The sequence below is a fragment of the Apodemus sylvaticus genome, chromosome 20 (genome assembly GCF_947179515.1).
Source record: "Apodemus sylvaticus chromosome 20, mApoSyl1.1, whole genome shotgun sequence".
Classification (NCBI taxonomy): domain Eukaryota; kingdom Metazoa; phylum Chordata; class Mammalia; order Rodentia; family Muridae; genus Apodemus; species Apodemus sylvaticus.
Window position 1 is genome coordinate 28774804 of NC_067491.1, and position 23811 is coordinate 28798614.

Below are 23811 nucleotides of genomic sequence, written 5' to 3' on the forward strand. Positions count from 1 at the left end.
GTCATTGGAGGAGATGGCTGAAGACTGATTTACAAGGTAGACTTGAAGTTCATATATATATATATATATATATATACACATACATATATGTGTGTGCTTATATATGTGTGTACATACATATATAATTTGTAATAAGAAAACAATAGATGTATAGTAAAAGAACTTCTTGAATTAAAGTATATTTTTCAAAGAAGGATTTAACTAAAAGAAAATGTGTGTGAAACCCATACACGTACTAATAAATGCACTTTTGAAACTATTAAACTTGGAATTACCAAGATCAATCAAGTTTTATAGTTTTAGAAAGAGACTCTATCAGAAAATGAAGAAGAAAGGATGTTGAATTGTTTATATTTCTCATTATTAAATATCACATTTCAATTTTTTATTTCATAGGTGCATACGGAGTATTGGGATAAGATCCAGGATCCATAGGAATTTCTCAACTTGAATCAAGGACTTACATGATATTCTTCTCAGATTTACTTTGTGTTAAATAGCATTTAAAATATATATTTGCCTCAAGGGCATCTTTAAGAAGAGTAATTTCCAATGCCTAAGAATAGCAAAGTGGTAAAGAGAGATTTGGATGATGATGTTATTGAATCTGTCAAAGACCTCCTGTCCAATGAAGATTCAGTGGAAGATGTTTCTAAGAAGAGCGAACTAATTGTTGATGTTCAAGAAGAGAAAGATACAGATGCTGAAGATGGATCTGAAGCTGATGATGAAAGGCCAGCTTGGAACAGTAAGCTGCAATACATTCTGGCCCAAGTTGGATTTTCCGTAGGTCTGGGGAATGTGTGGCGGTTCCCATACCTCTGCCAAAAGAATGGTGGTGGTAAGTTACATTCTTTTGCTTTAACCATGAGTTGCTACACCAGTAAACGGCAATCTGTTATTTCAGGTAGCTCCCATTATTGCTGTAGTCTCATTAATTCTGAAATTATGAATTCCATTGCAAAGCTAGGGAGTTACATTTGTGGGAAGTCAGCCCAGCTCTGTGTTCAGATGAAGTTTCCATAGGAACAGATTGGCGTCCTACAAATACTCAGGGATTGCTTAAGGTAACACATTCTCAAACTTACTCCCTGGATACTGTAAACATTGCTGAAGTACTGACAGGATTTTTTTTTTAAAAAAAAAAAAAAACATGTGCTATTTATGCATGCCAGACTTTTGCTTTCAATAAGAATCTAAAGCCATCAACACTGAAGGAACATGGATGTTCTCTCCATGACTTAAAACATCTGAATTTTAAGTTGTCTTATTCTTTTCCAACAGCAGAAATAACATGTAATTTAGAATGATTGTGGTCTTTAAATTAGGGCTCGCACTTTTAGAACTCATGAGAAGAAGTTTAACCAGATAATTACCATAGTGCCAGTTATTCTTTGTCCTTAGAGATTTTACACATTAATTCTAGTCCTGTAACGCAGCTTCAACAGATACTTTAAAAAAGAAAACATTCTTAATTTTAAACAAAGACTAGTCCCATCATTATCAACACTTTATAATGCAAATATGGACACATAATTATCAACATTTTTAAGATAAAAAATGCAGTCCAAAAAATCCACTGGGGGGAAAAAAGTCAACACAAAGGAAGAAATCCTTATAACTCTGTAGTACAACAACACCCCCCCCAAAGAAACCAAAAACCAAAAGCCAAAACCAACCAAACAAACAAACAAAATCCATAAGGAAGCTCTTCATGTGTTTGAGTGAAATGCTTTTCTACCACACATGAAATCATAGATTCAATTCTCAGCTCAAGGGTGAGCGGATAAAGAAAGGCAAGTAGTTTTAAGATTTTATAACATGTGCATATGAAATTTGTATGCATAAAGTAATATGTGGATAAAAGTATATATTCTGGTTGATGAAGATGGCTCAGTAGAAAAAGTACATGGTATGTGCACGCATGAGGAGCTGAGTTTTGATTCCCAGAACCCACATGATGGCCACACCTAGTGACTTGCATCTGTAACTCTAATGTTCATGGCAGGCAGTCCTGTGAATCCTTGGGACTTGCCAGCTCGCCAGTCAAACCAAAACAGTAAATGCCAATCTCAATGAGGGACTTTATTAAAAAAAAAAAAAAAAGCAAAGATGCCTTTTGATAGGCAAAGATGCTTGAACTGGACCTCCACCTCTGCACGCTATCATGCCAACACATGGAAAAAACCCAAACTGCATATTCCATAAGGTACACAGTTCATCATTCAATCTTAGAAGGATTATTTTGATATTTTATTGGGTCTGTGATAGTTGGGTTGACTGAAAACATATATGGTTTTATTTGACTATAATTATAATCCTCACACATCATGTCAAATGAATAGAAGTACTCACGTGCATTTTTTTCTTAGTTGCTAAGATAAAATGCTAAGGTAATATGGTGATTAAAGTGTGTTTGAGATGGTAGGATAATTCCACGAGGAACACAGAAAACTTTAACAGATTTACCTGCCTGAGAGCCAAGAATTTAATTTTACATGAAGCGTGTCACATACCACTCATTGCTCAGAAAACAGTATTTCCCAACAAACTGATAATATCACATGGGAATTATTTATGGTGTCAAAGATTAGCACCTGTGTAGAACTTTTTTTTTGTAACAAAAAAATATTTGTTTGCCTCCTTGGGTATTTTTTATTTGTTTGCTTCTTTCTTAGTTACTTAATGTTCATTTCATCGGCTAAGACTGGCAGAAGTAAATTCTGATTTTGAGACATTCCACTTTCTACATCTTACTGGATGTTCTGTTAATGAAGGCAGCCTCAGCTTAGGGTCAGGTTTTATTCCTTTTAGTGTGACATCCACCTTGATGGAAAGTGATTACAGAGTTGGCATATAGTTATTAGTTATTAGCAAGAGAAATCCCTCTATTCTCTTGATCAAATAAGTCAAGATATTTTTTCTACCATTGATTTCTTGCCTAGAAGTGAAAATGAAGAACAATATTGCATGTCTTGTGAGACAGGCTGGATTGAAAAGGGACAAAGAGTGTGTATCATATTTTCTAGAAATTGGTGAGTCTCTTTAAAAAGCACAAAACAACTGAAAAACCTTATTCACAAATCATTTGAAGCATTTTGTGAATAAGAGGGAAAATAAGAAAGAGGTCTAACATATATGTTGATTTATGTAGATGCTACATTTAATTCACAGGGCTGAGCTTAATAAGTCTTAGGATACAGAGGATTCCTCTCATTTTGCAGTCACTGTGACAGATAGACCTGGCTCTTTTCCATGTTTCAAGCTGTGTGAACTTTTCCATATCTTGCTCATTTCTTCAGCCTCAGTTCCTATGCATATAAAATGGGACTGGCAATTGTAGCACACTATATTTGCGTGTGTGTTCATGTGTGTGTATTTGTGTGTGTGTGTATGTACATGTGCGTGTATATACATGTATGTATTTGTGCATGTGTGTGATGTACATGTGTGTGTATTTGTGCATGTGTGTGCTAGTGTGTATGTGTGTGTGTGTGTGTGTGTGTGTGTAGTCAACTGGGCATTTGTATAGGTGCATGTTTCTGTGCACCTAGGAAAGTAAAAGAGCACATTCAGTGTCCCACTTTGTCTGTCTGCCTCATTCCTTAGTCACAAGGTGCATTCGTCAATGAACCCAAAGGTAGGCTGTCAGCCTAGAAATCTGAATATATGATGTCCAGTGTGTAGGTCATTTCACACTAATTTGTGATGTTTTCATATTCAAATGTATGCACATAACTTTTTCTCACCAATTAAATATAACAAAGAAATTGTCAAGCTATTCAATTGATTTAGATTAAAAAAACAGTTATTTGCTCATCTGTGGGTGTTTTACTACAAACATAACAGCACATACTTTTAATGAGAGAAACAGTGCATGTTAGTTTTACCTCCTAATCCCTCTAAGCGTGCTTTCTTTCAATTTTGGAAACAAAAAGAATATGGTTCCTGAAATGCACTTTTTATGTGTACTTTTTATATGAAAACAAATCATATTGTGTTTTTAGAAATGCTTTGTTTTAATTTTTGTATCTTCCAGACTAGGTATTTGCTCTTCTTTGGTATTACTTTATTTATAATTCAAAAACAGTTAATCCTATCAAATGCCATTGGTCTCAATCTCTGCTTTTGGAATGCAGGACTTAAAAGAGTTTAGGTTAGTATTTAGTAAATAACATTGTAAACACCATGTTAAGATGGATTTGAGTTTGTGAAGTCTATTGACAAGAAAAGCTACTTCAAATACCTGATCCTTTATTTTCCAATGAAGCTAATTAACTTTTCAACAAAATAATAGTCGGATTGTGGGGGCTGGAGAGATGACTCAGCGGTTAAGAGCACTGACTGCTCTTCCAGAGGTCCCTAGTTCAGTTCCCAGCAACCACATGGTGGCTCACAACCATCTGTAATGGGATCTCATGCCCACTTCTGGTGTGTCTCAAGACAGCTATAATGTACACACATACATAAAATAAATAAATAACTCTTTAAAAAAAACAGTCGGGTTATTTATAATTGCCTTTTAATAAGAATTATTCTACCAGGAACTACAATTTAAAAATTTTAAACTTTGCTATTATTGCGTATATGTGTGTTTGTGTGTGGTACATGTATGCATTGGGGGAATATGCATACAGAGTTCAGAGGAGATTTTAGGAGTCTGTTTTCTCCTTCCACTGTGGGTTCAAGGACTTGAACTCAGGTCATAAGACCCATACAGCATGAGCTGACCTGTGGAGTCACCTAACTGCTCTGAGGAACTTTCTAGAGCAGTCCAGTGTAGGATTCAAAGTTTTGAAAGTTTAAAGGTTAGTTATGTATCATAAAAAAAGCTTCAAATATTGTCTTTCATGAAATGATTCCAGTCAATGTACATTCTACTATCACTATTGAAAATATGACCCAGTCTCTTTGTTCCTGTCTCTCTAGGTGCATATCTTTTGCCGTATTTAATCCTACTTCTGGTGATAGGAATTCCACTCTTTTTCCTGGAACTTTCTGTGGGTCAAAGAATTCGGAGAGGCAGCATTGGGGTTTGGAATTACATAAGCCCTAAACTGGGTGGGATTGGATTTGCAAGCTGTGTAGTAAGTTTCTTTCTGCTCTTACCTGGGCTGATTTGGATTGATATAATCTTGATCTCTGTAAACTCCGAGTCATTGTCTGCAATCATGTTCTAGAAGCTACTAGGATATAGAGTGTTTACTATGCAAAACTATCTATGACTACAGATAACATCTGGATTTGATAACACATTTTAAAAGTTCAGCTCAGAAATATTGTTTTAAAGAAAAGATCATGCCTTTCAGTGACAAACAAACCAACAAAAAATAAGATGAATACTTAAAAATTGTTAGGTGGGGTGAATTCCACCTGAGGTTTTAACGGGAGTGACAGAGGGTGCATGGTGTAATCACATCCTTTTCTTTTGCAGGTGTGCTATTTTGTAGCTCTCTACTACAATGTCATCATTGGCTGGACATTGTTTTACTTTTCTCAGTCTTTCCAACAACCTCTTCCCTGGGATCAATGCCCCCTGGTGAAAAACTCATCTCATCATTGTAAGATATATGCTATATTGTCTCCTTATTTTTAATGTTTTAAAGATTAGTAGAGGCAAAAACTTTCTTTTCTGCTTTTTAAATTCCATGGTGAGAGGAAACAAAACCCTTGAAAGGAACATCACAATAGGATTTCTTCTGCATTTGGAATGACCACTTCAGAGAGATAAAGTGGACATCATTTAATTTTACTGACTCTTTTCAGATTAATTTAATGCACTTAAGGCTTTAGGGTTTTAGGTTAAACAGTTTTGCAAGCTTTTTGTTGTAAACCCTGAATATCCCGGGTAAGCCTCATATTTATCAAAATCTATGAACGGGAAACAAAAGACCGATTGAACTGAGGTTAGCTCTACTGTTTTCTAGTTTCCATTTTTTAAACCTTAGAAAGTAGAGAACCATTTTCTATAGAATGCACCTTACTCTTGAACTTAAAACTTTTCTATTAGTCATACTGAAGAAAGTAAAATGTAACCAGTGAAACATTTTATCTAGTATATAGAAAATATTACCATTTGAACTTGCAATGTATACAAGTATTGTTTTGTTACCATTACAATTTACATTAATTTTTCATGCAGCAGTTCTGAGGCTGCTGTTAGAATTTTACACTAGAGTGCATATCACTTTATTCTAATTTTTTAACAAAATCCCTTTTTACCAGCAGCTCCCGCATCTGACTGAGTAGGATTAGTTTGTCTGATAATTATGGTTCTGGGAGTAGAAACATGAATTATTTGTTTTAATTATTTCTCTAAGCAGTTCACGTATATTTTAGGAATTCTTAATACATATCAAAGAGGATACCCATTTACTGATTTTACAAAGTTTGCAAATTTTTGCTGCTCATTGCACTCTGGATTGCTGTTGTGAGGTTGATGTTTTCCTAGGAAATGCTAAGACCTGTTGAGTTGGTCTGCTGCTATGTGTTATATGGTCTGCTTAATTCTGTTCCCGAAGGGCTGGGCCTACAAGTGCCTTCTCATACTTACAAGCTTTTGTTGTGTAAACCTTGTTCCTCTATTCAAAACTATTGGATAAATAATATTGACTCCAGCCAATTGCTGGAGACAGTAGAGGTTCTTTGGGTTTGGTGTCAACTTGTTGGGGGTGGCGAGAGGTGAAAGGAGAGCAGAGGAAGCCATCATGTGGGGAGATGGACCATGAGCACATGGCCAGGAGAAACAGCGAGTAACTAGGGTACACTGCTGGGCAGGTAGCCAGGCCAGCAGTAAGAAGAGCAGATTAGTAGACAATTACCTCCCAGTAATAACCATGGTCTGAGTCTCATTTATGTGCAAGCTTAAATTGGTTATAGTACAAAGAACTGGCTAAAGAGCTTGCTGAACACAACCCAGTATTACTCATTACTCTAGTTTGAATGATAACATTTTGTCTTTATTTTTTGCCTCCACAGATATTGAGTCAGAATGTGAAAAGAGTTCTGCCACCACCTATTACTGGTACCGGGAAGCACTGGATATCACCAGTTCCATCTCTGAAAGTGGAGGCTTGAACTGGAAGATGACTGTCTGCTTGCTGGTTGCCTGGGTCATGGTTTGTCTGGCCATGATTAAAGGCATTCAGTCCTCTGGAAAAGTTAGTATGTTAGAATCCCTACTGATTCTGCTAAGTGCCATTTATGGGTACTGTCAATCCCTTTCAGCTATACCCCCAGATTTAAATGACAAACTGCTTGACTACTTTGTCTAGGCATCTACAGATTGACCAAAAGCAGTGCTTTTAAAAAAGTCTCTAAAAATGCATAAGTAACAATTAAAGTGTTTTATAGTGACATTTAATATCATTTATAATAATTTTTTATTCTGGCACTTAAAAGTCTGTTTATTTTGCTACTTATTCATTATCTGCTGCTTTAGCTCTCTGGGTACAATCCAGTTCAGTCATGGAAACTGCGGTAGTGAAGAAGTTCCTTCTTTCTCTTTGTTTATTTTTATCATTTCCTTCTTTCAGATTTTGTTTTAAGAAGTAATTGTGCAATGAATATTCAAACTATGAACGATTGTGTATTTCTTAAAGTTCTTGCTCTCAAGTAGTTGGAGTAATTCAGATCAGCAACACAGAATAAATGAAAGACGACAAGGGCGCGCCTTCCAGCCCAAATACAGATTTAAGAACACTGTGGTTGAAAAGGACTTCAGTGGAAGTGTGAAGCCTGTGTGGTTTGCTGCTTTCACTTTAAAATGATGCATTTGTTTTCAAAAGCTTTAGAGTCCTGTTATTATCACTGCCACGGTTTTAAAGCCCGTTTCATGTCTCAGCTGCTTCATAGCGAGAATTCAGTGTTGGTTCTTCTTGCTAGTCCCTGATAGTGTGTGTGTGTGTGTGTAATACATTTTCTTTTAAAAGTGTAGCTGTAATTATTTATCTTTACAGTCTAACTAGACATCATAGGTTAGCAGCAGTAAAAAAGAATGACAATCAGACTACTATTATCAATGATAAGAAAAGTAATAATAATAAAACATGCTGATAATTATAATAATAATGATGATGATTGACATCAGCACAGGTGAGTTGAGGAAAACCAGTATTAGGCACTGATGTTCTTAGTCCATGGCTTTTTGTTCTGGGAACTGTAATGGTTTCTATTTTACATAATACTAAAAGCTCTAAGATGTAGTTACTACTTCCAGAGCTATTTTACAGATTTTTCGAAAGAGACTGGAGAAATTGAATACTTAAAGTTCTTGTGAAATCAGTCTGAAGACTTGAATAGGCACATACATATGGAAAGGAGAAGAAAAGGAGAGAGAGAGAGAGAGAGAGAGAGAGAGAGAGAGAGAGAGAGAGAGTTAGAAGAGAAAAGAAGAAAAAGATTGCTTTTTTGTATTATTGATTTTCTTTCTTTTATTGTTTTTCTGAGACAGGTCTTCCTATAGAGCGCAAATTTTCTTGAACAAGGGTCTTCCTACCATCAATGTAGTAGTAAAATAGCCATGTGTCACCTTGTTTTGCTGCCTTCTGTCTTTAATTGAAGAAGCTGTGGGGTAGGACACTATGTCACTTCTTAGTATATTTATTTCTACCAAATGCTAGCTTAGTAATGGGAATGAGGATGGACAGAAGTTGGTCACTTTTGCCTGCTGTTAATTTAATTTCAGTAAGAAATATTGATGCCATTTTAGCCTGTAAATCACAGTTTACAGGCTAAACTGTCACTGTCCCTGTATCTGTCTCTCTGTCTCTCTGTCTCTCTCTGTCTCTCTGTCTCTGTCTCTCTCTCTCTCTCTCTCTCTCTCTCTCTCTCTCTCTCTCTCTCTCTCTCTCTCTCTCTCCATTGTGGCTCTATATCATTTTGCATGGCAGTGGGTAACCCAACTAAGTGTCTTTAACTCTTTAGTTAAGTGTTACCAACTTAGTAATTTTAGACAGTGCTTTGATTGAGTATACCTTGACTGTGTAGGAGTCACTGAAGTTAGATTATAAGTAAAGGAATAATCTGTTAAACCATATCTAATCACATGCCCATAATTGCCAAGGTAATGTTATATGGGAAGAAGAGCCACTTCCAGACAGACACAGACATCGAAAATCTGTCATCATTATGTTCACTAAGGTTTCCTGAGTTTGTGTCTTATTGTAACATAAAGAATAATTTCTTCTTTTAATGAATATACTAATTTCTTCTATCCTATATTTATACATTTACAATTGTATACATGTATGAACTGCAAAGTTGATGCTATAATTGTGGAGGAGAATGTATGGTAATTCAAACTAATTGACATCTCTGTCATATTAAATATTTAACAGTTTTTATAATGAGACTATTTGAAATTTACTCTCAGTAATATTGGTGGTACTTTCTTGTTTTGTCTTTGATATCAAGTAATATAAATGTATTAGTAGAAAGGGGTAGAATTTACATAGTACAGGTGATTTACTACTTCACTGAGAGACCCTTAGGGAGAGAGTAACATTGAGGCAGAATTTGAAACAAGGGCATGTTGCATTGTACAGGATGCTGTAGTAAAATTCTAGTGGTCTCTTCCACTGAACCATTTATACTTATCCAGAAATGATGGTCCAGATGGGCGAAAAGCTAGTAGTGTTTAAATGCACACAGTTCTTTCATATGGAATAATAGGAGGAGCATCACAAACGATGAATATAAAGCTCTGTATATGCATTAAACAACCAGGCAAAAGCCCAGAGAAATAGTTATGAAAGAATTGGGTAAAGAGGAGTGCTAGAGTCTGGCTTGTGCAAATTGTCCCTGCCAAAAGATGAGAATTTGTTATATAGTTTCTTAGACATGCAAATACATGCAGGGCGTGGAGGTAGGGATACTAACTGAAGCTTGAGGGACAAGAGTAGGAGGTTGGCTCTGGCTATGTAAACAGGTCCCACATGCAACTGCACCACCGACTTCTGATAGCTTTTATTTTCTTGCCTTTACTAGGGAGAAGAGAAATTGTTGGTCTGTGATCACAGTCAACAATCATAGTCACCTGTCTGAAATCTAAAATAGATGGAAAATGTAAAAATGACAGTTTTTACATTTTAACTTGAAATATTTCAGTTTTTCCTTAAGAACACACCAAATTCAGATTAGTGTATTTAAGAACATAAATGTATATTAAACTAATAGAAACAGAAATAATTGGGACCAGTTATTAAGAACAGAATTTTAAAATATTTTACAACAAATATATCACATTTTAGAAAGCTTAAACTTTCTATAACAAGTTTCTCTTTTATTTTATTTATAGTATTTTTGAGTACAGTATTTATTTAATGTAGAGCATTTTTGATGATCTCCTGTAAGCTGTACACTAGTGAATACTAATATTAATTGAGCAGTCTCTGTCCTAAAAAGGCCATAGTGTAAGGGGCCTGGCAGACAATTGCTGTACTAAGTATAATAATGGAGACAAAGGGTACATCTTTTGGCAGTTATGAAATGATCCTGGAGTCTGGGAGGCTTCATGAAGAGGGTAATTGGGGAGCATTGCTGAGACTGTTGGGGGAAAGTTACTAGAAGGTTTAGAGACAGTTCACTGTAGGTGCAGAATCAAGCACGCATCAATCCAAGAGGATGCCAAATGCTCCCCTGTGACTCTGACAGTCTGAGGAGTGGGAGGGAGATAAAGCAAGAATTGTAACCTGGTTGCTGATGGACACTGACGTGTCTGCAGAAACTCGTCAAACCATGGGCTGTTATATAACGAGCACTGTAAAGATCTGAAGATTTTAAACAATTCAGCAAACAATAACATCAGACTTCTAGAAAACTTCCTACAGAGGAGCTGTGGATGTTGGATCTCCGGGATGCAGAGGGGAGCTGACAAGCAGAGTCTGGAGGAAAGAGGAGCAGGAAATACACTGAGAATCAGGAAAGTCTTCCAAGACAGTTAGGAAGCAGCAAATTGAGTTTGCTTTAAAAATGTGCAGGGATTTCATGTTTTTGGTAGCCGCGACATTGTGGAGAGCTATGATCACACGAGACCCAGGGGCCTTGCAGATTGAAAGTATGCTATTCATCAGAGACAAACTGAAGAGTAACTCCCAGTTCTGAAATCACCTTAACAAAGAGAAACTAAGAAATGAAATTATATTATCAAAGCAGAGGACAATCTAAGATTAATCCAAGATTATTAGAAAGATGCCTGTTTGTACTAATGAAAATAGGTAAACATTGGCTTTCTACTAACTTGTTCCTGAAATCTGCACCATGTTTAAGTATGACTTTCAGAGGGTAAACTACAGAAGAACACACAAGCATCTTGCTTTATGTTGCAAGATCCTTAGAGTTACTCCATTCACACACTCCCTACTCCAAGGCTTCCTGTGCTTTGAGAGTTTCCCTTTATTCCCCCAGCTTCCCTTCCTTTCTACTTTACACACATTCATATCGTGTATCTATTCTGTGAATGCAAGTATTTTAGGCGTTCAAGATCTGGTAGTGACCCGGAAAGGCATGGTCTCCATTCTCACAGAGCTTATATAACAGTTTGATGGACAGAGTATGATAAAACGCAATCAAGGTAACTTTGGCAGGGCTACATTAATGTCACAGAAAAAACTGCACCTAATGGTAATATCTCCAAGGTGATATCGCCTCGGATTTGGCATCAATGACAGCAGATGGTGGATTCGGTTTGGAAAAAGAAGTGCTCAGGATGACTTCTGGGCGACGATGGTTCTGACTGGAGAAGACAAACAGGCTGTATGCATTCAGGCTGTGGCTGATGGTGCTGAGCCTACCAGGTGGCAAGAGCTTGAGGACCTGGGCTCTGCAGCAAGAAAACATATCAGGTTAAAGCTTTGCAGGGATGAGGAGCAATTAGCAATTTGTTCAACGCTATTAGAAACACGTAGGTTTAGCAGAAAACAACACAGCTCGTATGCTGATCTGGAAACCATGAGCATATCACCGATTGTCTTGGAAATTTATGCATCTTTGACCTCGGCAACTGGGTGTGTAGGGCCATTTTCTGAAATGGAAGGGCCACAGTTTGGAGAGAAATTTCAGAAGTTTGCTTTTCCAGTGGGGAAGTTTTAGACATATTAGATCCCCATGTGGCTATTTCAAGAAGATAGTTAATGTCTAGTAAACGGTTTCCTTTGGGTGTTAGCAATTTCCCGAGTTCCTCAGAGGCAAACATTGCAGAAACAAATAGATAAACAATTTACAATGAATTCGAAACATACAAATTACTCAGTACATTGGGAGCTTTACAGATTCTCCATGAAACATTATTCAAAATATGAGTAAAACATTAACCAGGACTTGTTAGGAAATTCATGACATTTCTTTCCTAAATATTGCTTTCAAATATGCATTACAGACAAGCAGCACCATTCATCCTACATATTTCTGCACTAACTGAAGGAAAAGTAAGTCAGTGTTTCTCTGTGCAGGCACACAACCAAATGCTATTCAGCCATTGAGCAAAATTCAATCCTGCTGTTTGAAGCAGCATAGATGATAAACATTTTATATATTTTTAAAAATTCTGCACACACACACACACACACACACACACACACACACACTACATATTATTCATCTACTAAATGGGGGTGAAGTCCTATAATTTAAAATTTACAGAAATGTATGTGGAACATATCTTAGGTGAAGTAAACCACTAAGAATAAGCTAGATTCTAAGTGTTCTTCTGTCTGGATGCTAAAGAAGTCTGTAACATAAAATTAGAGGGCAGAATAGTGTTTATTCTAGAGGTGGAGGAGGGAAAAGAAGGATAAAAATCTGTTGGGATCCAAAGGACAAAAGAAAGAATACAGTTTAGTATTCGGTCACAAACGGCAGTGGATATTATTTGGAACATTTTACTGTGCATCCTAAAATAATTACAAGAGAAGAACTTAAAGGTTCGTCTTGAAATGTTAATTATCCTAACATTGCTGTTAAACATTTTATATATTTATTGAATTATGCTGCACCCATCAATATAGGCGACAATATGAATAAGTCTAAACAAAGTTTTGTTTATGTCTCAAATGAGATTTAAAGAAGGCTGAATTCAGAACAGTCTTCTTAAAAAAGTCCTTTAGAAGTTGTTATCAATAGTGTTAAGCAGACAGTAGCTATCAAGAGGATTGCTTTAACTATTAAGAATGCTCACTAGACTGTCTCAACTACCGCCATGTCCCTTTGTTTTCAGATCATGTATTTTAGTTCTCTGTTCCCCTACGTGGTACTTATGTGCTTCCTGATAAGATCTCTCCTTTTAAATGGTTCAATTGATGGCATCCGACACATGTTCACCCCTAAGGTATGTATATCTCATTTTTCATTACATTTATTGTAAAAATGTCCCCATAGCATTGTTTTAGCATCAATATATTAGATTTCTAAAATATAGTATGTTAACCACTCCAGAAAAGTGGCCTTTCTGTATTATAAGTAGATCCAATTGGATCTACTTCTGCTAGACCAAATGGACCTACCATTCTGGTTCCTGAGTAAGCTTGTCATTATTTAAATGTGAAATTTCTTTCTCCTTATTAAATAGCTTACAGTTTTTACACTAATAAATTTGGGAAACTTTGATCTACATTTACCCATAACCCTCTAATTGAGGGATTCCTATCACACTTGAGTAACTAACTGATCATTTGAAACATCAGCAACCATATCTTCCATTAGAAGAACTAATGAAAATATTAATCTCCTGAGTGTTACCAATAATCTAAAATCCACAGGCTCTGGGAAATGATCTGACTTTTTCCTAGAAGATTGTCTCATAGAGAAGTAGTGTTTTCTGGGGAATGTTTTACCCCCTCTGGAGTCTTAGTTATAATGGTACGTTTGGGAATTTTTATAAACACACACATATTTCTGCAAAATTTTTGTGAGCTTCATAGAGAGCGTGAAATTCATTCCACAATTCTTTGAAATAGAAATAAGCTTATTACTGTATATCTTGACCCTGGTTACTCATAAAAACATGTAGACTTAATCATGTCTTGTTATTTTTAACTGAACAGAAAACAGAAATAGGTTTGGGAGTATATGTGTTTTTGTGATTCACCAAATGAAGCTCACCATTAACTTGTTAAGATTCTGGTAAGGAAGTCATAAGATGCTGTTAAAACACTTGGGACCCTGGAGGTTATATAAAGGATGAATGTGATGCTGGGGTGGTCCTGTAAGCAGGGAAGCAGAAGGGATTAGCTTCTGTGGAATTCTTTGTCAGCTGCCTTGTTAGGAGGTAAAAGAAGCTGTGTTCTTTGCATGTCTGGTTCTGAGTTTGTATTCATTTTGTAGGAGCAAAAATGCTGATGTGGGCGTCTGGTTTTCTTCTGTAGTTCAAAAGTGCTATTTAATATTTGGTGCCCTTGAGAACTTCCAGTGCAGACTGCTTTAAATTCATAAACTTCAGCCACCTTAGAATTAAAATCTGCTTCAAGCCTTACATACTTAATAACCAAAACTATTTATATTCAGAACATTGAAGAAAATGTTTCCTGAGTTCAATGCAACTCATTCTTTGGGTAAACTTCTGAAAACTACTTTCTAAGCTCTCAACTGGTTGTAATACAGTGCTGCAGCTTTATTTTAGTGTGTACTTTAGAACTGATATAAATTTTTAAATGGAGTCAGTGTTTAAACTTTCATCATAAATCAACATTTTTAGTTTGGGCTAAGGATCCACATTAAAATTCTAGTTCCTTTCATTTCCTTTCCTCTTTTCTCTTTCCTTCCCTTCCCTTTCCTCTTCCCTTCCCTTCCCTTCCCTTCCCTTCCCTTCCCTTCCCTTCCCTTCCCTTTCCTTTCCTTTCCTTTCCTTTGCTTTCCTCTTTACTTTACTTTCCTTCCTTTCCCTTCTCTTCCTCCTTCCTTAATTTATTCCTTCCTTTCTTCTTTCTTTTATTTCTCTTTTTCAGTTCATTTCCTAGTTACCATTGATGAAATGGTGTTAGTTTACTCTAGGGCAATGGTTTTCAACCTGTGGCTTGCAACCCTTTTGACAAACTTCCATCTCCAAAAGATATTTACATTATGATTCACAGCAGTAGCAAAATTTCAGTTGTGAAGTAGCAACAAAAATAATTGTATGATTGGGGCTCAATGCAACATGAGGGACTGTATTAAAGGGTTGCAGCATTAAGAAGATTGAGAACCACTGGTCTCGTGTGATGCTATAACAATTATAACAATTATAACATACTTTTTGTTAGTTTTCAGTCATCCTTTATAGTCCCAAACTTAGTTCAGACTGGTCTCAAATCTATGTCTCCTGTTTCAGCTTCCTAGTTTCTGGGATTGTGAGCATGAATTACACTCTTTGTTATATGTTATTTTTAATTTGTGTGGTTTATGGAGGGAAGAATGTGACTAAGCACACAAACCGCAAGTGGAAATTCAATTTGGATGCAGGCTAAATGAAATCTTTGGAAATGTCTCTCTCCTGCCATCTAGTGGCAACTCCATGACAGATAGTTCAATGCATTTGGAATTAAGAGTCAAAGTGATACAGATAGCAACATAGAAATATCCCACAAACTACGTGAATGTATTAGTTAATTACTTAAATGAGCACAACCATTATAATTGACAATAATTCATAAAGTATTAAAATGATTAAAAATGAATGCTGATTAGAATGAACTGAAGCACTACATCCCAATATCTGAGGAAAACTGGCAGTTTTAGAGGTCACATATATTACTATTTATTTTTGCCTCTGACGTGCTATGTATTACTGTCTGGTTTCTTATCTTTACAAAGCCTCAGTCATTAGATTTAACAGCTACATGGGCTACTGTGAATATTAAATAAGAAAAAAGTAATGAAAAGTGTTTATCTGTATTTGCCACTTACAATTTGCATACACTACCAATATTGGACAACTAGAATTCGGCTGATTCAATGGAGATGATTTTGTTTTTATTCTTTTTACTGAAAAAAGCTGGATCCAGAGGACGACTATGTGACTTGGCTTGCTCTTTCATTAAATTACTTAGTGGGAGCACGATCTGAAACTTGGTAGATTTCATAGTCTTAGCATTGCCCCTTGATATTACCTTCAATAAGAGCAATTTGACCTTAATGTTAGAAAGAGAACGAAATACCAATTAAGCATTGTTTTGTGACTGGAAGTAAATTTAAATGAATTTAAATATCTACTGAGGTCCCTGTCTGCTGTAATTAATACCATTTTTTCTTTAATTCTTTTATTACATTCTGGAAAGATTTGTTGATTTTTCAGAGAAGTCAGGCATGACCTTATGGAACTTGTTGGTATATTCAGAGCACTAATGATGGAATAGGCTTTCTTCTATTTTCTTTTCTTTTTTAATTGAATGTATTCTTTATTTACATTTCAAATGTTATGCCCCTTCCAGATTTCCCCATTCCCGAAAACCCCCAACTCTTCCTCCCACCCCCTGCCTCCAAGAATATGCTACTCCACCCATCCCACAACCCCCCAACTCGGATTTCCTCACGCTGGAGCCTCTATTGAGCCTTTACAGGACCAAGGACCTCTCCTTCCACTGATGCCTGACAAGGCATTCCTCTGCCACACTTTTGACTGGAACCATGTGTACCCCTTGGTTGATGGCTTAGTCTCTGGGAACCCTGGGGCATCTGGTTAAAGAAATGACTCTCATTAAAATTCATTAACAACACCAACTGACAATTGCAGTGGCAGCCAAGTCCTACCCATTACATACTGCTTAGCTCCATTGTCAGATTTTCATTAGAAAACTCAATATTTGAGAGATGATGGTGATGTGAAGTAACTATGTCTCTTGTGCTGGAAATTGGTTTATTATGCTTTGAAAAGACAAAGATACATAATGGAGAATTATCAAAGACTAGAATTTCTCTGTCATACTCTTCTGTGATGATTTATTAGAAAACACTGACAAGTTCTTTTGTAAGTAGATCTCCATGTAAGGGCTTGATAGATACTATTTTCTTTTGCATTCTTAGATGTTTTCCTAGAAAACATAGTTATTTATCTTATCACACCATTTTATTTAACTTTAGGTATATTTATATAATATATATTTATATTAAAATGATATAATTCCATATAAGCAAACTTCTTAGAACTAGGAATTTATTACTGATTTCTGTTCTCTTCAATTATAAACAGCTTGAAATGATGCTGGAGCCCAAGGTTTGGAGAGAGGCAGCGACTCAGGTCTTCTTTGCGTTGGGTTTGGGATTTGGTGGAGTCATCGCATTTTCGAGTTATAACAAAAGAGACAACAACTGCCACTTCGACGCTGTCCTTGTGTCTTTCATCAACTTTTTCACTTCAGTCCTGGCAACACTGGTGGTGTTTGCAGTTTTGGGGTTCAAAGCCAATATCGTAAATGAAAAATGCATTTCACAGTATGGATAATTAATCTCCACTAGCATTTAATGCCATAATTCTCTATAAGATATGGATCAAAGAACCTGGGTGCTCATTCTCCATCTGTTGTACTTTTCAGAAATTCCGAGATGATCTTGAAACTTTTGAAAATGGGAAACATTAGTTGGGATGTCATTCCCCGTCACATCAACCTTTCAGCTGTCACCGCAGAAGATTATCGTTTAGTTTACGACATCATTCAAAAAGTGAAGGAGGAGGAGTTTGCTTTTCTTCATCTCAGCGCCTGTCAAGTTGAGGATGAGCTCAATAAAGTTAGTAGGCCATGTCTGAGCAGTCAAAAAATTATCATTTAGTTAAAGTATGCTTCATCTGTAGATTTCTTCAAGAAAGGGGATTGCAAAAGGCCTAGGGATACAGTTCCTAAATTCTCAGATAACTCTGCATCTCGTAGAATATGTTTATTTACAAAGATTCTCATTATTTTATAAATCAGTCTCATTGATTATTGATATATGATAAGACTACTATGCAGTCTTAGCATAAATAAGTTAATATCCATTCCAGAATGAAGACTAATCTGATACAGACTTTGCTATAAAAAATTAGCGCTGAATTTGAATTTTGATTCCTGAGTTCTTGTCAAATGAATGATAATTTTGGTTATTTTGACAGTTCAGTTAAACAAATTCTGGTTAGATTTTATTCTTAGAGTATAATTTATTTTAATCAATAATGAATTGGGGGAAAAATCAATTAATGTTCTTCTGCTGGCTGCTACTCTTTGCTTACATTGCCAAATAGGAAGATAGAAATTAGCTATTAGTTGTTTTGAGTAGGACAGCTAATTATGACTGGAACACAACATAGAGATCCCATACTGTGTTCAAAGGAATAAGTAATTTTGAAAACCTTGAATTCTAAGAAAATATAATTTCTAGATTTTAATAATTAAAAAAATGACATCAGCTGAATTAGTGAAATAACACAGCTACCTTATTAGAGTTTTACATTTTTAATAAGATGTGTCACTGTGTGTGTGTAGGGTAGGGTAAGCACATGAGGGCACTAGCTCTTGTGGGCATGTGTAGAGAGGTCTCAAGCTGTCAGATGTGTTCATTCATCACTTTCCTTCTTTGTGGCTTGAGACTGCATCCCTCAATGTGGCTGGAACTTGACACTGTGATCCACAGGGATCTGCTTTCCTTGTCTGTGTGTGCCATCGGATGCTCCCCGCTGTGCAGCCGTTATATAGACACATGGCAGAAGACCTGACTTACAAGGGTGCTGGGGATAAGTATGAAATCCTCATACTTGTATAGCAAACATTTCCCTCACTGACCTATGGCCTCATTTTTTTCATTAAAATTTTATTTTTTTCGTCCTTGGGTGTATATTAATTGTACACAGTACATAAGAACATTTTTGTTGGAAACTTTTATTCCTCTAATAGGTCTTCCTGCTCTTTTTTCCCCCTGGCCAGGTTGCTAATAATTCTTTCATGTACATGAAACTTCATATATATAAATGTATATATGTGTGTTTATATATGTATATATATGTGTGTGTGTGTATATATATATGCATGTATGGTGATATGTGTGTGTGTGTGCTACAGAACAAAGTAAATATTGATTTATGCAATCAATAAATGGGCTACTTTTTTCTCTAATTGCACACACAATAGACACACACACACACACACACACACACATATATATATATGATTCAAGAATAGAACAAATTCAAGATCAGTCTTCCTGAAACTAATGTGCAAGTGTGCATTTGATATGTTGGCTTGGAGCTCTATAAATGAATATCAAGCATGGCAGAGCTGGACTTTACTATATATCTGCTTCATTTTTGGAGGAAAATTCTTAGTGGCTTCCATACGGGTTGGCCTAGTTTTATTCCTGCTGATGGTGGATTTAATTCCTTTTCTCCACAATCTCAGCAGTCTTTGTTGTGACTTCTTAATGACTGATATTCTGACTTGAGTCAGAGGGAATCACAATATAGTTTTAATTTTCATTTCTTAGATGGCTAATGAAGTGAGTTCTTTGAACATGTTTATTTGTACTTAATCTTTTGAGAAATGTTTATTTAATTATCCCATTTATTTCTTGGGCTATTTTACTCTTGTCATTTAGTTGTTAATGGTCTTTGTATATTGTGGATATTAACCATCAGTTATTTTGCATAGCTAGCAGACTGTCTCTCATCTATAGCCTTCTAGTCACTTGATTCTTTATTTTCTTATACAGAAATTTAACTTCATGATATCTATGTTTTCAGATGTTGGCATCATTTGGCATGCAAATGTAGTTCTATTTAGCAAGTCTTTTTATATACCCATAATTGCTGTGTTTCTCCTAACATTTCTCTAACGGTTTCAGTGATTATGAAAGTTACCTCATTAACCCCAATATTTTTCTGAATATTAGAACATAGTCATGTTAGATTTAGATAAGATGTATATAAAATGAATATTTTATTGACAAATGTGTTTTTTTATTCTAAAATATATTCTTTTGTAAACATAGTCTCTCATAAAATATATTTTGACCACAGATTTCTCTCACTCCGCCTCTCCCAACACCCTCTCTCTAGCCACCTCAGCTCTCTCCTAGATTCACTCCCTCTCAGCTTTCCACCTCAAAAAATAGCAGGCCTCCAAGAATCTACAACCAAACAAAATAGAGCAAGACAAGGCAAAAGTCCTCATATCTAGGCTGGAGAAGGCATCCCAGCAGGAAGAAAGGATGTGTGTTCTTATAGTGAATTCATTTTTAAAATATTTATTTATTTAAATTTATTTACATTTCATGTGTTATCCCCTTATCTGATTTCCCCTCCTCCCAGAAACCTCCTACACTCATCCCTCCTCCTCCTCCTGGATCTATGTGGGTATTCCTCCACCTACCCACCCTCCACCTCCCTGCCCTTGATTCTCCTACTCTGGGGCATCTATAGAACTTTCATAGGACCCATTGATGCCTAAAAAGGCTGTCCTCTGCTACATATGCAGCTGGAGCCATGTGTACTCCTGTACTCCTTGCATGGGAGTTTAGTTACTGGGAGCTATGTGGGGTCTGATTGGTTGATATTGTTGTTCTTCCTATGGGGTTGCAAACCCCTTCAGCTCCTTCAGTCCTTTCTCTAACTCCTCCACAGGGGACCCCACACTTAGTGGTTGGCTATGAACATTCGTTCGACTCTATTTGTAAGGCTCTGGCAGGCTCCTCTCTGGAGATAGTGATATAAGGCTCCTTTCAGCTTCCTTTCAGCATCTTTTTAGCATCCACAATAGTGTCAGAGTTTGGAGACTGTATTTGGGATAAATCCCCAGGTGGGGCTTACAGTGTGTTCTAATCACACCTTTCCCTCCTTGAGCCCCTTTCAGCTGCTACCCACTTCCTACCCACCCAACCCTATGCTCCTTCATCTCTTTCTATTAGAATCCAAAACCAAAACCAAACAGACAAGCAAAACACAGGCAAAAAAAAAAAAGGAACAAAAAATGTGTTTCTTGTTATTTTTCTTTGAAATAGATTTTTATGGCTGAAAATTTGCATTCCATAAATAAGGAATTCTTTTTTATTCTTTGCATTCCTTCACATCAAATTTTTACTCTTTACATTATCTGTTTTCTTTATTCTAATTGGCTACGTCACAGTTTCATAAATATTTGCATACATATATGTATATTGTTTTTTATTACAGCAAATCAATATTTATATTCATAAGCCCTAACAAAATTAAAAATACCACATACATATTAATGCACTATATTATTCCAGGATGTTTGAAATAATGAGCAATATTTTACAGTTGCACATTTTGTTCAGCAACACTGAACTATATTTCACTCTTTGGTTACTCAGTGTCATCCATCGGGGTCCAGGAAATAAGAACTTGATTTAAGGAATAAAGCTTATGTTAGTGTATTTCTTTGCAGTAACTCTGGCCATTCCATAGTGTTTTACCCACCTTCACTGTTGAGAAGTATCTCCTGATCTTGCTCTTGGTTAGTGGCTTTTTTTCTTCTATGTTTTGCAGGCTGTGCAGGGTACTGGCTTGGCTTTCATTGCCTTTACAGAAGCCATGACACATTTCCCTGCATCTCCCTTCTGGTCAGTGATGTTTTTCCTCATGTTGATAAATCTCGGTCTTGGTAGCATGTTTGGAACCATTGAAGGGATCATCACTCCTATTGTGGATACATTCAAAGTGAGGAAGGAAATACTCACTGGTGAGATTTTACTTTTTACTGCAATGTAGCCCATTTATGTGGGTGAGAGGTTAGAAACTGTAATTGGACTGTGTTATCTCTTGGATGTTATTAATAGATTATAATTTATAATAATACAATAGTAGGCATAATTATTTTAGCATATTAGTTATTTAAGGACAAAAGATATACTTAATATAAGTTATATTTATATTTCTATATTTTTCAAAACATAGTTTGTATTTCTGTCCTAAATTGGTTACTTGTCTATTGCTGTGATAAATCACCATGTCCAAGGCAACTTATAGAAGAAAACATTTATTTGTGTTTGACACTTGAGTGGGTTAGAGGTGCTGAGGGATCAGGCAGTTGGACCAGCAGCTGAGAACTCACATCTGGATCCACAAAGAGAAAGTAGAAAGAGCTATGCATTGCTTCTTTTAATTTTACTCATCTATGTTAAAAGGGGATTGAGACATGTAATATAGCCATTTTTTAGTTATCTTAAGTGCCAAAAAGCCTAAGATAATGGCTTTAAGTTATGTGGAAAAGTCTCATGGTTACAAATGCATCTGTAAGTTTTTATATTATTAGCAAGTGTCCTTAAGTTTATGAATCTGTTCTTTAGATATTAAGCAGGAACCAAGTTTTAAATAGTTCTTCCTAGTTGTTGATTGGATAATTCAGGCCTATATCCATCATTTTACTTTGCACATTCAAGCTGTTTAGGCAAGATAAATATGTAAATATGGGTTGACAGTGATGCTTTTTACAACTGAATTTTCTCTCTGCTATGCTTTACTGATAATCATATTTCAATCAAACATAAAACTATGTGTGTTTGGTAATCTAATTACAATCCACACTAAGCTCATTATTAGTTCAAAGTTGCATAGGAATTTGAAAACTACAGAAGTTTAATAAATGTAGTAAGTAAATGTAATAGTTATTATTTTCACTTGGTAGGTGGGATTTCATAGAATTAAAGATATGAGTAATGTACTATTAAATTTAGTAGAGGTTAACAATATGTAACCCAACTTCCAACATGTAATTTTCCATAGAGTCAGAGAAATGTAGTAAGTAAGACCTATGTCTACATTCTGCCTGGAAGATCACTTTTCTATTAATAATAAACATAGGGTATGAAAACTACAGAAGTTTAATAAATGTAGTAAGCATCTATGTCTATATTCTGACTGGAAGATCACCTTTCTATTAATAAGAAACATAGTTTATTATTAATAGATTATATGATGAGAGTCATATAAAGTACATAATAGATTATTAAAAATAAAATAAATAAAATAATAAAACAATTTAAGTTTTTAATACAATTTCCCCTCAGTTATTATTTTCACTTGGCAGGTAGGATTTCGTAGAATTAAAGATATGAGTTATGTACTATTAAATTTAGTAGAGGTTAACAATATGTAACCCAACTTCCAACATGTAATTTTCCATAGAGTCAGAGAAGCTAGTATGTACAAAAATTATAATAATTGAAAAATGTTATTTGATTATAATATTTTATAACGATAGACTGGGTTTGGGGGAGAGGCTAAATTTTATTTTAATTTCTTTTCTTTAGTTATCTGTTGCCTCCTAGCATTTTGTATTGGCTTGATATTTGTGCAGCGCTCTGGAAATTACTTCGTTACAATGTTTGATGATTATTCTGCTACATTGCCTCTGCTAATTGTGGTCATCTTGGAGAATATTGCTGTAAGCTTCGTTTATGGCATAGATAAGTGAGTATACTTGATTGAAAGTAGTTATTTTTCAGCTCTATTTTGAAAAGTTCAATCAATACTTTATTTAAAAGGGAAGAAAAATGGAGAGATAAATCTTCACCTAGTCAAATAGTTCACAGTCTTTTGTTGATCAGGCAGTTTACTGATGTGCCTAAGGGCTGAGAATTGAATACAATGTACGATTGCCTAGAATTCCAAGCATTGGATTAATTCTTATTACCAAAGAGTAACTTCCACACTTGATAAGAATTTCATATATTAAAAGGACCTTAAGTTTCTTTGACCTGTTGTTGACCATATTTCATACATGGGGGAAACGTACCTTACTCAATTATAACTTGATTAGCAGCAGGTGTGTGCTTCAGAGTTACCACTTCTGTCCAAAGCTTATGCTTTAGTTACTTTGTTGATCTTTTTTGAGAAGTGGAGAGAGAGAGAGAGAGAGA

The 23811-nt window shown here is 35.7% G+C and overlaps 1 protein-coding gene across 1 annotated transcript in view; it reads left to right on the forward strand.

Moving 5' to 3' along the window:
* The first annotated feature begins 552 nt into the window (after positions 1-552).
* The window catches only part of Slc6a15 (solute carrier family 6 member 15), a 28437-nt gene continuing 5178 nt past the window's right edge, over positions 553-23811 (forward strand). Inside the window, exons 1-9 of the mRNA XM_052165627.1 lie at positions 553-841; positions 4930-5087; positions 5435-5561; positions 6979-7160; positions 13214-13324; positions 17159-17400; positions 17502-17694; positions 21440-21632; positions 23203-23362. Coding sequence (XP_052021587.1) covers positions 553-841; positions 4930-5087; positions 5435-5561; positions 6979-7160; positions 13214-13324; positions 17159-17400; positions 17502-17694; positions 21440-21632; positions 23203-23362 — 1655 coding nt within the window. The remainder of the gene's footprint in view (positions 842-4929; positions 5088-5434; positions 5562-6978; positions 7161-13213; positions 13325-17158; positions 17401-17501; positions 17695-21439; positions 21633-23202; positions 23363-23811) is intronic.